The following is a 15,502-nucleotide window of genomic DNA, read 5'->3' as shown; positions in this document are numbered from 1 at the left end:
GGGGTAGGGGTCTATTTTTCCATAAGAACATACACTCCCCATTTAAGTCCGTAGGAAAATAGGATTATATATGCAAAATGTCAATTTTAAGACATTTCAATTCTGTAACTTATAAAATGAACTAATAATACTAGGCACAGAGAACTCACTCAATAAATGTCAGTCACTTAGAAACAATGAAATGGGCTTCAGAAATTCAGAAATAAGATTCTTTTCTGAAAGTTAAACTGTAAGATCAACACATTATAGGCCAGGGCAGAGATATGAAAAGAGTAAAATAAATGAAGGGCTGCAGGGCCAGCAACATTTGACCATAATATAACTAGTGTAATAGCAAAAGAAATAACAGGTCAATCAGAAAGGAGTAGCAGAGAAAAAAGGATAATCATAGAAACAAATGCTGGCAATCCATAAAAACACTGTTCATGGGGGCAAAAACTTTAATACACATGTGGCAATTTTTTTCTATTCCAAACCATAAGGCTATTCCTAGGATAAAGACAGACATTGGGAATTGTGGTCAATTCTATTTAAATATTTCCATTATTCTATTTAAATATTTCCATTATTTCCATTACTATGGATCAGACAGTCCCTATTGTAAGATGGACACAACAGGTGATTTTAGGCTGGATGCAATTAAACATTTATTTTACTACTTAACTTCCCTTATCCTAATGCCACACTCACCAGATATCCTACTGTTTTTTTCCTATGCCAACTTAATTTCTTACTATAAATTAATATACTGGAATTCTGGCAACGCTTTCAAACTCTCTTGTTTGTGTTTTAGTCACTGTGATATCTTTTAGAGCCAAATCACCTTGGACGTGGACAAAAAATGAGTCTTTGGAGCCTCCGGACCAGATCTGAGAACATGGTCAAGTAAACAAGGTGCTGTGCAGTATGGACCTACCTAGCTGCCCTAACCTCTCCTTCGACTACAGTATCACCATCCAACTCCATTCTCTACTGATTTCTAGAATTTCCTCTTCCTCTTTCATGGAGCATATGTATTAAAAATGAAGTGAGTGAGCTCTAATATTACGGATTTCTTCTACTGTCTGTAAACCTGTTGCTGACTCATGTATTTTGTCAATACTTGGCAATACATTTATTTACTTTTTCAAACAGAAAACTTTGTTTCCTACCGTCTTGTCAGGATGAAAGGAGAAGCAATATTTCAGAATACTTGCTGCATATGGCTTCTAACGGGACAGAGTCAAGACTAGGAAAAGTCTACTTCATTAATTTTGTGAAATGTTAATTCAACTTGTACTGAACTGATGAACAGGTGTTGAACTATATTGGCAACCTGCAGTAAAACCGAATTTTCATGAAAAAAGTACAAGCAATGCTCAATTTCAAAATATGTTCAGTTTCTCAGGGTTATTTTATAGTTGGTCGCTGGAAATTCAAACTGTGTCATACAAACCATGTAATATGTTTACATGGCATTGAGATTTTCAAGTCTGTCAATAAAAGCCTATCTAACTAATAATGAATCAGGTTCTGTGTTAGGTGCGTCTGTTATATAAATGAATAAGACATAATCCCTGTGCCATATAGCCCATAATATAGTCAGCATAAAACAAGTAATTATAATACTGAACTCAAAGGGTTATATAAGTGCACAAGGCCGCGTAGCTATATCAAGAAAGAAGTGACTAACTATGAGTTAAGAAGTTGGGAAAAAAGTTAAGGAAAGTATCACAGAATTTTAAAGGGCCTTTTAAACAGAATTAAGCATGAGCAGAAGTGTCCTGCTGATGGGAGAGAAAGATATTCAGCTTGAGAAACAGCAAGGAGTGCCTTGGAAAGTAGGATGGGTATAACAAATATAAGGAGGAAAGCTAGAAAGTTGGGCAGGGCAGGAGGCTTAAATGGAATTTCAAGGAACTAGATCTTTTGGCCAGAGCTTCCCAAGAAGTGTGCCTAAAAATTGATTCCTTCAGCCTTCAAGGTGGCCAGGAGAGAAACTGTTGAGTTATAGGGTAGGCGTACGTTTGACTTTATAAGAAACTGTCAGTTTTTGAACATAGTTATATCTTTTTCACACCAATCAGCACTGTATGGTTATATATGAATGTTTATGGTTGCTCTAGTTATGGTTATTGTCAATCTTCTAAATTTTAGCCATTTTCATAGATGTGTGGTGGTATCCCATTATGGTGACTAGTGATGTTAAGTATCTTTTCATATGCTTACTGGCCATTCTTGAATCTTATTAAAGCCAATTCAAGATTTTCACCCCATTTTTATTAGCTCTGTCTTTTATCATTGAGTTGAAGTGTTCTTTATATAGTCTGGATGCAAGTCCTTTGTCAGATACATGTACTGTGTTTATTTTCTCCCAGTCTGTTGCTTTCCTAATGTTCTCTTTTGATGAGCATTAGTTTTTTGTTTGTTTGTTTTTACAATTAATTTTTATTGGAGTATAGTTGCTTTACAATGTCGTGTTGGTTTCTACTGTACAGCAAAGTGAATCAGATATATCTGCCCTCTTTGTTAGATTTCCTTCCCATTTAGGTCACCGCAGAGGACCGAGTTCCCTGAGCTATACAGTAGGTTCTCACTGGTTATCTATTTTATACATAGTATCAATAGTGTATATATGTCAATCCCAATCTCCCAATTCATCCCACCTCCCCTTTCCCCCCATGATGTCCATATATTTGTTCTCTTAATTTTGATCAGGTTCAATTTACCAATGTTTTTCCTTTATGGATAGTGCTTTCTGTCTCCTGTATACCCCGAAGTTGTGAAGATATGCCACTATGACTTTTTGTAGAAGCATTATAGTTTTAGCTTTTATGTTTAGTCTATGATCCATCTTTAATTAATATTTGTGTATGATGTGAGGTAGGGGTCAAGGTTCAGCTTTTTCCATATGGATATTAAGTTATTCTAGCACCACTTGTTATGAAGACTTTCCATTCCTAATTGTGTTCCTTTGGTGCTACTGCCAAAAACCAACTGGCTGTATACTATTTCTAAGCTCTCTATCCTTTTCCACTTATTTGTTTATATATCCTTATGCCAGTACCACATTGTCTTTTTTTTTAATATTTTTTTTGATGTGGACCATTTTTAAAGTCTTTATTGAATTTGTTACAATATTGTTTCTGTTTTATTTTATTTTATTTTTTGGTTTTTTGGTCCTGAGGCATGTGGGATCTTAGCTCCCTGACCAGGGATCGAACCTGCACCCCCTGCATTGTAAGGCGAAGTCTTAAGCACTGGACTGCCAGAAGAGTCCCCACACTTTCTTAATTATTATAGTTTTAGAGTAAGTCTTAAAGCCAGGCAGCATAAGTTCTTTAATTGTCGTCTCCTTTTTCATGATTGCTTTCAGCTATTCTAGGTCCTTTGCATTTCCATATATATTTTAGAATCAGCATGTTGATTTCTACCAAAACAAGTCTAATGGGATTTTAACTGGATTTTTATTTGATTGAGTCTATAGATAGTGGTTCACAAAGTAAGGGCTCTGGCCCAGCAGCATTACCACCACCAGGGAACTTGTTATGAATGCAAATATTCAGGCCTTACCTCAGACCTTGTGGATCAAAAACTCTGGGAATAAGGCCTTGCAATCTGTGTTTTAACAAGCCCTCCCTGTAACTGGTGCATGACAAAGCGTAAGAATTACTGCTGTGAGGGACTTCCCTGATGGTCCAGTGGTTAAGAGTCCACACTTCCACTGCAGGGGGCACGGGTTCGATCCCTGGTTGGGGAACTAAGATCCCACAGGCTGCGTGGCCAGAAAAAAAAAAAAGAATTACTGCTGTGAATCAGTTTGGGAGAACTAACATCTTAGCAATATTGAATATTCCAGTCCATGAAGAGGTATTTCTCCCCATTAATTTAGGTCTTCTTTAATTTCTCTCACCAGTGTTTTATAGTCTTAAGTCTACATGTCTTGGGACTTCTCTGGTGGTGCAGTGGTTAAGAATGGAAGATCCCACATGCCACGGAGCAGCTAGCCCGTGCGCCACAATTGCTCACGTGCCACAGCTACTGAAGCCCGCGTGCTTAGAGTCCATGCTCTGCAACAAGAGAAGCCACTGCAATGAGAAGCCCGCACATCACAACAAATAGTAGCCCCTGCTCGCCGCAACTAGAGAAAGCCCTCACACAGCAATGAAGATCCAACACAGACATACATACATACAAATAAATAAATATTTTTAAAAAGTCTACATGTCGCATATATTTGCTTAATTTGTATCAGGGTATTTTATGCTTTCTGATGCTATTGTAAGTGGTATTCTAATTGCTACTGGCTAAGCTTCAGCCATAGTCTACAGGTGATATGGGCAGAAGTCTATTTGGGGGTGGGAGTTCACTAAGTGATTTGAAAAAAAGTAGAGAACTCAAATTACTGGTAGCATCTTGAAAACAAACTAGTTTCAACAGATATGCAAGAATAGGAGGTTGTTTCTAATGAATTGATATAGGTATTAAGCATGAGCAATTACAAAGATCACAAAAAGAAGGACAACCAGACATAATGTTCTCCTGTAGTCTTGCCAAACATTTTCTACATTCTTGACAAAAAGATCAAACATCAATATCTAGCTTCTGGATCCAGCTGCCAATGTGGAAGAAAGACAGAGGAGCAGGGGAACATGTTGAATTACACAGAGAGCATAAGATCAGCAAAATCTAGACTGTGGCAAACTCTTTAAGTCAAATGGGCTGGGTTTTTCAACAGACAAATTTGTAAGGAAATAAAAGTGATGGAGGAAGAACATATAAACTGAAAGAGATTTAAAACAAATATGAAGTTTTTACAAAATGGGCAAGTCTAAACTATAGTGTACATTTGGCTGAGAAGATTATTTAAACACGTGAGTAAACAATTACTATAAAAGTCAGGTTCAGGGTTGCTTTTGTGGGGAGAAAGGAGGTTGTATTGAGATCGGGCACATGAGTAGCTGGCAAAGTTCTGTTTCTTGACTTGGGTGGAATTTGCCTTATAATAACCTATTAAACAATACATTTAATTCTTGTGGTCTTCTGTATACATGACATATTTTAACAGTAAATAGGTTTTTCCTCCCTCTTAACATGATATATGTAAAATCTGGGATTGAAGAGTTTATAAGTTTTAGTGATAGAATGATGTTTGGGGATGACACGAACTAAGGTGTGGCTACAGAAGTGGTTGTTTATTGAAGTAGGGATACTGGTGTGGATGAAGTCAAAGAAGTAAATGGCTAAGACTTAGGAAGACACTGACGGGGAAAAAACCGCAAGTCTGGTTCTAATCTCTGCCATCAGTGTGGGAGAGTGCCCTAGAGGTTAGCAAAGATAAAAATGATGAACAGGTCGAGAGAAATCTACTTGGATTGCAAAGGTACCACACTCTCCTGGGCTCACAAAATGGAATAATATTTTGGAAATGACTCAGGGAAGGTAGAAGCAATCGATCCCAATTCCTTTTCTATGGGTTGTAGGAAAATGAGCACAATTTATCTCAAGGAAAAAAGAGACTCACTATCTTTTAGACACATAGATTTTACTTGAGGCTCTATGGTAGAGAAAGTTCCTAGGACAATATTAAAGGTGAAGGGTAATTTGCTAATAAAGAAACGGAAATTCCTGGAACACAATGGAAAGGGTCAGGAGGGAGAGAAAAGGGTGTGTGCATTTGTGTGTGTGTGTGTGTGTGTGTGTGTGTGTGTGTGTGTGTGTCTGTTGGGAGGTACAGAAGAGCATAAAGAATGATGTGATTAACAGTACATTAGAAAAGAGGCAACAGGGGGCCCCTTTTTAGATATTCAAGAATGTGAGCACCATGGAGGGAATGACTTGGTCTCACTGTTCTGACTGGAACTTGTCTGAGATACTGGGATTACCTAACATTTATAGGAGTAGTGCCTTAGGCCTGATTATTGCAGTTGCCTCCATCTAATCACTTTGCAAGTATCAATGTTTCCATGGAAGAAGGCTTTCAAAGTCTGGAGGATAGAAGAAACACCTTTTTCTCTGAGAACAGTAGCTCTTATTATGGCCCAGAGAAGGGGAATCAGAAGGGCTCCTTGATCCATCCTACCACTGGAAACCACAGGGGATACTTCTGAATATTGGATCACATTGACTTTTTTTCGCTTTTATTCCAAGGTTCACTGATATTAGAAAAAAGGGTCTGAGAAGAGTAAGACAAGGTCAAGGTAGAAGCAACATACAAAGCTAGAAATAGGCTTAGAGATGTGCTCACTCAGACTCCAGGCAGACATACCTTGATGGAGTCAGTCCAGGAGGAATGGAACAAGTAAAGATAGGTATGCCAATTTATAGGTCATCATAAATTCTGCCCTGGAGTATCCCACCTCTTAAAAAGTGTGGCCTGAGTATCAGAGCCCATTTACATTGTCAGCAGAGTTGTAGTAGTGAGGGAATAGGGGAGGGAAAAGAGGAGTCCTCAGTAGCAGAAAAAATGGAATAGGTAGTATATTAATTTGAAAACTTCCCTCTTATGAAATACATTTATTTCTTACAAATTAACTTTAGAACATTTCATGCTATTGTTTTAAAATAAAAATTATGAAATAATCATGTTTTAAAAACACAAATACCACAGCATTGCTATGCTTTTTATTCTGCATCCCACCCAAACTATGTTTCTAAAGTTTTTTTTTGTTTTTGGCCGCTCCACGTGGTTTGTAGGATCTTAGTTCCCCAACCAGGGATTGAACCTGGGCAGTGAAAGCACGGAGTCCTAACCACTGGACTGCCAGGGAATTCCCTATGTTTTTAAGTTTTAAATAAAAATTCAATTCAACTATTAGTTACCAAGTGTTACATATTACATGCTAATTGTAATAAGTTTCTTCAGATACTAGATGGTGTTAAATTTATATAAAATTATAAAATTTTATGTTTTATATAAAATTAAGGGCAGAGCATGATTTAGAGAGGACCAAGAGATTTAGTGTTTCTCAAACTTTTCCACCAAATCATCAGTATCAGAACAGAGAACTCCCAGGGGACAGGGAAATGACCTAATGCAAGCTGCTGTAAGTCCAAACATTCTCTAAAGTGTTTTTATTTTGTTTTAAATTTTTATTATTTCATTTAACATTTTATATGGATTTTGTTACATCCCACAATTTGTGCATTTATTTTATTATAAAAATGTTTGAAATTATTTTCTATGGGGTAAAATTAATGCTTTGGAGAGGTGGCATCACATATATTTTAGAGGTTTCACGTATCCCTGAGAGTACAAACTCCCAATTGAGAAACACAGCATTATAAACACCTATTTGAATATTTTCCTGTGTATTCTTACCTCCATAGTAGGTGGAGTCTTTCTTGTTTTTCTGATCCAAGCTATAAAGAAAAATAATATTTAAATATAAGTTTTCTATAATTTGCACATTTTATTCATTCATGCATGAAACAAATATGTATTAAGCACCTGTTATATATTGTTTTAGGCACATGAGTTCCCTCCTCTCCTGTAGCATATATACTAGTGAAGGGGCACAGAAAAGAAACATATTAGGGAATGATTTGTGTCATAAAAATTACTTAAGTGTGGGGAGGATGTAGAAGGGATAGTTTCATAACTAAAATCATACCCCATAATCATCTGAATTCAATTTAGGGTATATATGGCATATAAGCCAAATCATAATACAGTAAACTTCAAGGCAATATTAAAGTTACATTATCCTGGAAATGTGAACCAATTATTGCTCAACATTTAAAAGAATGGATGTAGAAAAGTTTTCATTTACAGAGATTTCTCTTCTAACCTGTTCTAGCAAGCAGTCTATCTTGTCTGGTTGGTATCTTAGCTGCAACATTTGGGAGATGAGAGGCAGAGTAGAAAGAGCCCATATTTGTGAAGTGCCTTCTGGACGCTGGGCACTGTGCTAGATGCTTTAGTAATAGGAAGGGAGTGGGGCAACTGCCTCTAGAGAAGTGTATCAGAATCACATGAAGACATGTTATAGTACTTAGCAGAGCAGAGGCAGATTTTGGGGGTGCAAATCCCAACTTAAGTACTTACTAGCTGTGTTACCTGAGGCAAGTTATTTAATTTTCTAAGCATCAGATTTCCCACCTGTAAAATTATAATACTAGTATCTAGATTTTAGTATCTACATTGTGCAAGTTATATGAAATAGTATATGTAAGTTCTTAGCTCAGAGTCTGGCACAGAGTAAACATCCAAGTCTAAGTTATCACTATCACTATTATTCAGTAAACCTGTATTTTTTATAACAGACTCAAAAAAAGCAAAGATCAACAAAACCTGCTTGGCCTATGAGGATATATAGGAAACTGTGAGAAAACACACTGTAAGGAATATAGTCTTTGAAAAGTAGAAACTATTATTTTATCACTTTAGTTAGTTCAATCTTCATTACAAAATCATGAAGTATGCTTATTTTATAGAGAAATTCAATGACATTCCCAAATTTATACATTAAGTAGTAATGGTGGAATTTGAATCCAGATCTGACCCTGTCTCTGGATCCAAAAACCATCCATGCTCTACTAAGCAGTTTCTCAAAGTTTATAAGCAACAAGCAAAGAACACTAAACTAGGAAGAGGAACAGGTCACAACACTGACTACTGTCAAAAAATAAGATTCACCCCATTTTACAGATTGGGAAACTAAAGATTAAGCAACTTGCCGAAACTCACATATTTAGCAAGTAACAGTCTGAGAATCAAATGCTGGTTGAACCGGCTCTAAAATCTGAGCTCTGCCCATTCACCAGCCACCTTCTCTTCTGACAGGCTAGCTCTGCTACCCTGCCTTCTGTCATCCAAGTAATAGCAGTGGGACCTGTCCTCATGACAAGCCCAGTAATGAATGATTGTGCGGGTACAAAGAGCAACATTCAACTGTGGGCCTGTGATAAGTTATTTCTCCCTACTTTGTTCTCTCTTGCACTGACCCCATACGTGTATTTTCAATACAGACCCAGTGTTTTGCCTTCTCTATTTCTGTTTCTGAACTTCTATCTCTGTTATTATTTTCTGCATCCTATTCTTATTAGCTTCCAGCTCTGTTTGGTCCATTTCTAGCCACAACTTGCACAAACTTTATATTTCTCGTTAGGCTGGAAGGTTGTCAAAGGCAGGATGCATCCACAGGAGATTTATTTTTCTACCACCTAAATGCCTCGAAAGAGTAGGTACTTAAATACAGTTGTTGAATGAATACTTCCACTATAAAATACTCCCTTTATAAAAATATTCATTGTAATGGGATTTTGACCTGTATTAGAAAACCCAGCTTAGCAACAGCAAGATTCCTCTGTACGATCAAGGAATAAGTGGTTTATGGAAGCTGTCAACTGCCTCTTTATGGTCAAAATAAGGGGTACTTGTCTATGTTTATGGGCATTTTTTCCCCCAGGAAAGAGACTTCTTTTAAAATAATTCACCATGAGCCATATACCTCTAAAAGGTTTTAAGCAATAAATCTTCAGTTCTAATTTGGATTAGAAAGTTAATTCAGAAAAATCAACTGCTATGGCAGCGGTATATAGCCTGCAAGCAAAATTCGGCCCATGGCTTGTTTTTCGTTTTAATTGCTGAAAAACATAACCAACAAAGAACAATATTTCATGACACATGAAAATTAAATAAAATTCAAATTTCAGCCTCTGTAAATAATGTTTTATTCGAACACAGTCACATTTATTTACATATTATCTATTATAATGTGGGCTACAATGGCAGAGTTGAGCAGCTGTAACAAAGACCATATGGCCCACAAAGCCTAAAATATTTACCATCTGGCCCTTTAATGAAAAAGTTTGCCAACCCCCATGCTAGGGCTACCATTAAGTATAATCCTTTTAGTAACAACTATATATCTTGATTCAAAAACACTTTCATGAGCTTTCCTGGTGGTGCAGTGGTTAAGAATCCACCTGCCAATACAGGGGACATGGGTTTGAGTCCTGGTCCGGGAAGATCCCACATGCTGTGGAGCAACTAAACCCGGGTGCCACAACTCCTCAGCCTGTGCCCGTGAGCCACAACTACAGAGCCCGTGTGCCACAACTACTGAAGCCCGTGCGCCAAGAGCCTGTGCTCTACAACTAGAGAAGCCACCGCAATGAGAAGCCTACGCACCGCAACAAAGAGTAGCCCCAGCCTCTTCAATAAGTGGTGCTGGGAAAACTGGACAACTACATGTAAAAGAATGAAATTAGAACACTCCCCAACACCATACACAAAAGTAAACTCAAAGTGGATTAAAGACCTAAATGTAAGGCCAGACACTATCAAACTCTTAGAGGAAAACATAGGCAGAACATTCTATGACATAAATCACAGCAAGATTCTTTTTGACCTACCTCCTAGAGAAATGGAAATAAAAACAAAAATAAACAAATGGGACCTAATGAAACTTAAAAGCTTTTGCACAGCAAAGGAAACCATAAACAAGAAGAAAAAGACAACCCTCAGAATGGGAGAAAATATTTGCAAATGAAGCAACTGACAAAGCATTAATCTCCAAAATTTACAAGCAGCTCATGCAGCTCAATATCAAAAAAACAAACAACCCAATCCAAAAATGGGCAGAAGACCTAAACAGACATTTCTCCAAAGAAGATATACAGATTGCCAACAAACACATGAAAGAATGCTCACCATCATTAATCATTAGAGAAATGCAAATCAAAACTACAATGAGGGCTTCCCTGGTGGCACAGTGGTTGAGAGTCAGCCTGCCGATGCAAGGGATACGGTGCCTAGGTCCGGGAAGATCCCACATGCGGCAGAGCGGCTGGGCCCGTGAGCCATGGCCGCTGAGCCTGCGCGTCCCGAGCCTGTGCTCCGCAACGGGAGAGGCCACAACAATGAGAGGCCCGCTTACCGCAAAAACAAAACAAAACAAAACAAAAAAAACTACAATGAGATATCATCTCACACTGGTCAGAATGGCCGTCATCAAAACATCTACAAACAATAAATGCTGGAGAGGGTGTGGAGAAAAGGGAACCCTCTTGTACCGTTGGTGGGAATGTAAATTGATACAGCCACTATGGAGAACAGTATGCAAGTTCCTTAAAAAACTAAAAATAGAACTACCATATGATCCAGCAATCCCACTACTGGGCATATACCCTGAGAAAACCATAATTCAAAAAGAGTCATGGGGCTTCCCTGGTGGTGCAGTGGTTGAGAGTCCACCTGCCGATGCAGGGGACACGGGTTTGTGCCCCGGTCCGGGAAGATCCCACATGCCGCAGAGCGGCTGGGCCCGTGAGCCATGGCCGCTGAGCCTGCGCGTCCGGAGCCTGTGCTCTGCAACGGGAAAGGCCACAACAGTGAGAGGCCCGCCTACCGCAAAAAAAAAAAAAAAAAAGAGTCATGTACCACAATGTTCAGTGCAGTTCTATTTACAACAGCCAGGACATGAAAGCAATCTAAGTGTCCACTGACAGATGAATGAATAAAGAAGATGTGGCACGTATATACAATGGAATATTACTCAGCCATAAAAGAAACGAAATTGAGTTATTTGTAGTGAGGTGGATGGATCTAGAGTCTGTCATACAGAGTGAAGTAAGTCAGAAAGAGAAAAACAAATACCGTATGCTAACACATATATATGGAATCTAAAAAACAAACAAAAAAATGGTCATGAAGAACCTAGGGGCAAGATGGGAATAAAGACACAGATCTACTAGAGAATGGACTTGAGGATACAGGGAGGGGGAAGGGTAAGCTGGGACAAAGTGAGAGAGTGGCATGGACATATATACACTACCAAATGTAAAACAGATAGCTAGTGGGAAGCAGCCTCATAGCACAGGGAGATCAGCTTGGTGCTTTGTGACCACCTAGAGAGGTGGGATAGGGTGGGTGGGAGGGAGATGCAAGAGGGAGGAGATATTGGGATATATGTATAGCTGATTCACTTTGTTATAAAGCAGAAACTAACACACCACTGTAAAGCAATTATACTCCAATAAAGATGTTTAAAAAAAAAAAGAGTAGCCCCCACTCGCCACAACTAGAGAAAGCCTGCACGCAGCAACAAAGACCCAAGGCAGCCATAAATAAATAAATAAATAAATAAAATTTAAAAAGCAAAACACTTCCATATTATCTAAAATAAAAATCATTATTAACTATTACACTTTTTTCACTTTGCTGTACACCTGAAACTAGCACAATATTATAAATCAACTATACGCCAATAAAAATTAAAAAGCAAACAAAAAAACCCCCCCAAAAACCTATTACACTTTTTACCTGATTGCCATGTATTCTAGACTCTATGAACACTACCACTGGCATCAGACCATGTTAAAAAATATAATGGCACAATGCACACTTACTATCACCATGAGAAAAACAACAATTTGCTTTACTGATGAGTCTATAAAACATCACTTTCAGTTATTTTAACATTGGGAAAAGAAAAATACTTCAGTAGAATCCAAATAATCTTTTAAAATTCCACGGTGGATGAATAGGTTGAAGAAACTCTGATATGTGTTTTCTAAACCCTGGTTTTGTGTAAGTTTATAAAATTCATTCATAGATATAAGAAAGTAATATAATTCAGATAACGTATTAAGTAGTATCTAGACTATTCACTCTCATGAGACATTATTCTCTAAGGAAAGATATAAGGGCTTCCTTTAGCTTTGTTTTAAATGGCTCAAGGAAGAAGATTTTTGTTTAGATAGATAAATGCAATTTCTGAAATAAATAATTCTACAATATAATTTACAATATTTATAATTATACAATAACCAGATACTTGAAATGTCTTCTTGAGATGATGGTTGATGCCTGTTCACTGTTATGTATCCAATAAAGGTTACAGCTAGAAATTTTCAGTGTGATCATTCATTTACATAATCATCCCTAGTTTCCCAGTCACTACATACAACAAAGGAAATGTCCTGCTGATGGCTGGCAAAGGTTAGGAGGAGGAAGGAACAGAAATAAGCGCTAATATAAAATCATTACATTTATATATTTTTTAACCTCAGAACAATCTGGAACTGAACCTCTATTCAATTACGAATTATATAATGATTTTGCCATTGCTAATTATATTTGTATGGTGGATTCTGTATCAGTCTTCATTATAATGTAACCATTGTTTGAATAGAATTTAGCAAGAAAACCGGACAGTTTATGCCTTAAGATCCTAGCATTCTTTCATCAACACTCATTTGCATTCTCATCAGTGGGCATGAGATTTTCACTGAACTTTAATACTCTTATTGGAATATAACACAGTATAATGAGCGTAAAAGTGAACATGCAAGTTAAATACTTCATGAAGCATAGATTCTTCAAAATTCTATAAGAACTGAAAATGGCTAATACACTTTTAGAAGTAGTACCAACAGGGGTTAAGGTAAATGAGAAATTTATCACCAGATTCAGTAGGTGACCATTCAGAGCTGAAATTATAGATAGGTTATCAACAGTTTGCATCCAAAAGATACATTAGAAATATGTGTTTACACTACTAAAGGAAAATACTACATTTTAATAAAGCTTCATCTTTCAAAAAACCATCTTTGCCAGTTCTGAGTGTTGACACATCATAAAGAATATATTTAAAAAATCCACATTTTTTCACTTTTTCACCACAAGAACTTTTCCACATTTCACCACAAGAATTTGTTGAAAATTCTTCAAATGATATATTACAAAATGAGTTATTTTCTGATTACTGACTCTAAACAGTTTCTTAAGGATATTATTAGATTTACTTGGCACAATTAAGTTACAAACTTTGTGATGCTCATGGCTGGCTATTACTGTTCTTTTTTCTTAATCAACTTTATTGAAGTATAATTTACATACAACACAGTGAAACCATTTTAAGTGTGCAATTCCATGAGTTCTGACAAATGTATACAACCTTGTAACCAGCACCACAATCAGTGTATAGAACATTTCCATCATCTCCAAAAGTTCCCTAGTGTCTGACTACATGCAAACACCCACCTCAATTCACCCACAGCCCCCAGTAAGTGCTATATCAATACCCTTTGTCACTGTTGATTAGTTTTGCCTTATCTACAATTTCACATAAATGGAATCTTATAGTATGTACTATTTTGCATTAGCTTCTTTTACTCAATATAAAATAATCTTAATCCCTGTTACTGTGTATAGAAAACAGACTCTGAAGGTAACCTCCAAAACCCCTACCACTTGGTGTTCATGCCTCTGTATGATCTCTTCCCCTTGAGTAAGGACAGGACCTGTGACTTACTTCTAACTATGAAAATATGGCAAAGGTCATGGAATGTATGTGATTACATGATGATGCTACATAAGATTATAGCATCCTTCTTTTTGGAGTCTCTCTTTCCCTCCCTGACTGTAAGGAAAAAGAAGGCCATGTTGGGGAATATTATGTGGCAAGAAACTGCTGGCGACATCAAGGAGGTTATGGTGGTCTCTGGCCAACATCAAGCAAAAAACTGAAGCTCACAGCCCTACAACTGCAAGGAACTGAATACTGCCAACAACCACACGTGTGGGAAAGTGGATCCTTCCACACTCAAGCCTCCAGATGAGAATGTGAGACAGGTTGGGACCTGGGATCCTTTGTTGCAGTGCTTGCACCTGGACAAATGTCTCCTCCAGCAACAAAATACAAAGAAACTATAAAGGACTAAAAATAACTGCGTGCTTGCACAGTTGGGGAAAATTATGAACAATAAGATACAAAAAGACCATAAACCCAACTGCCACTTCTGGAGAGACTGGAGCAAAAGCAGAGTACCGCACATGAACCCTGCACACAGCACCATGAAGGGCGTGGGCAGACCACCTTAGCCACCCCTCTGGCCCGAGCCCTGGACACACCCCTACCCTCATCCCATATAAGGAACCAGCTGCCCACCCCACTCGAGGAGTAAGCAAGGGAACCTGTTACTTGTTTTTGCTCCCTCGTGCTATAGCACTAGTCCCAGTAAAACCTTGCTTGAATTTCTTGTCTGGTCGCTTACCAATTTCTAGTGATTAAGGAGTCCAAGAGCACTGGTCAGTAACGAATGCAGCCCTGGCTGACGCCCTGATTGCAGACTTGTGAGACCCTAAGTAGAGAACCCAGATAGGCTATGCCTGGACTCCTGACCACAGGAACTGGGAGATGATAAATGTGTGCCATTTTAAGCTGCTAAATTTGTGGTAATATTCATATGGAGTAATAAAAAAACAAACACAACAAGCATAGCAGCAGTTTATTCTTTTTACTGCTGTGTGGTATTCCACTGTATGGAAAAATGACAATGTGTTTATCCACTCACTACTTGGGCAGTTTTCAGTTTTGGGCTGTTATGAATAAAACTGCTGTGAAAAAATTGGGTACAAGTATTTGGGCAGACTTATTTATGTCTCTGGGTAAACACCTAGCAGAATTTCCAGGTTGTAGAGTAAGTGGACAGTTAAATTTATAAAGAGCTGATAAACTGTTTTCCAAAGTACTTGTACCATTTTACACTCCAGCCAGAAATTTGTGAGAGTTTC

General features: G+C 37.7%; 1 protein-coding gene across 1 annotated transcript in view; it reads right to left on the bottom strand.

The window, feature by feature from the left end:
* The window catches only part of NDUFAF2 (NADH:ubiquinone oxidoreductase complex assembly factor 2), a 187,633-nt gene that overhangs the window by 38,516 nt on the left and 133,615 nt on the right, over positions 1 to 15,502 (bottom strand). The window contains exon 3 of the mRNA XM_030843888.2: positions 7,301 to 7,341. Within this exon, the coding sequence (XP_030699748.1) occupies positions 7,301 to 7,341 (41 nt within the window). The remainder of the gene's footprint in view (positions 1 to 7,300; positions 7,342 to 15,502) is intronic.

Source organism: Globicephala melas, chromosome 3 (genome assembly GCF_963455315.2).
Source record: "Globicephala melas chromosome 3, mGloMel1.2, whole genome shotgun sequence".
Lineage (NCBI taxonomy): Eukaryota > Metazoa > Chordata > Mammalia > Artiodactyla > Delphinidae > Globicephala > Globicephala melas.
The sequence above is the reverse complement of the archived record's forward strand: the minus strand, read 5'-3'. Positions and strand labels throughout refer to the sequence as shown.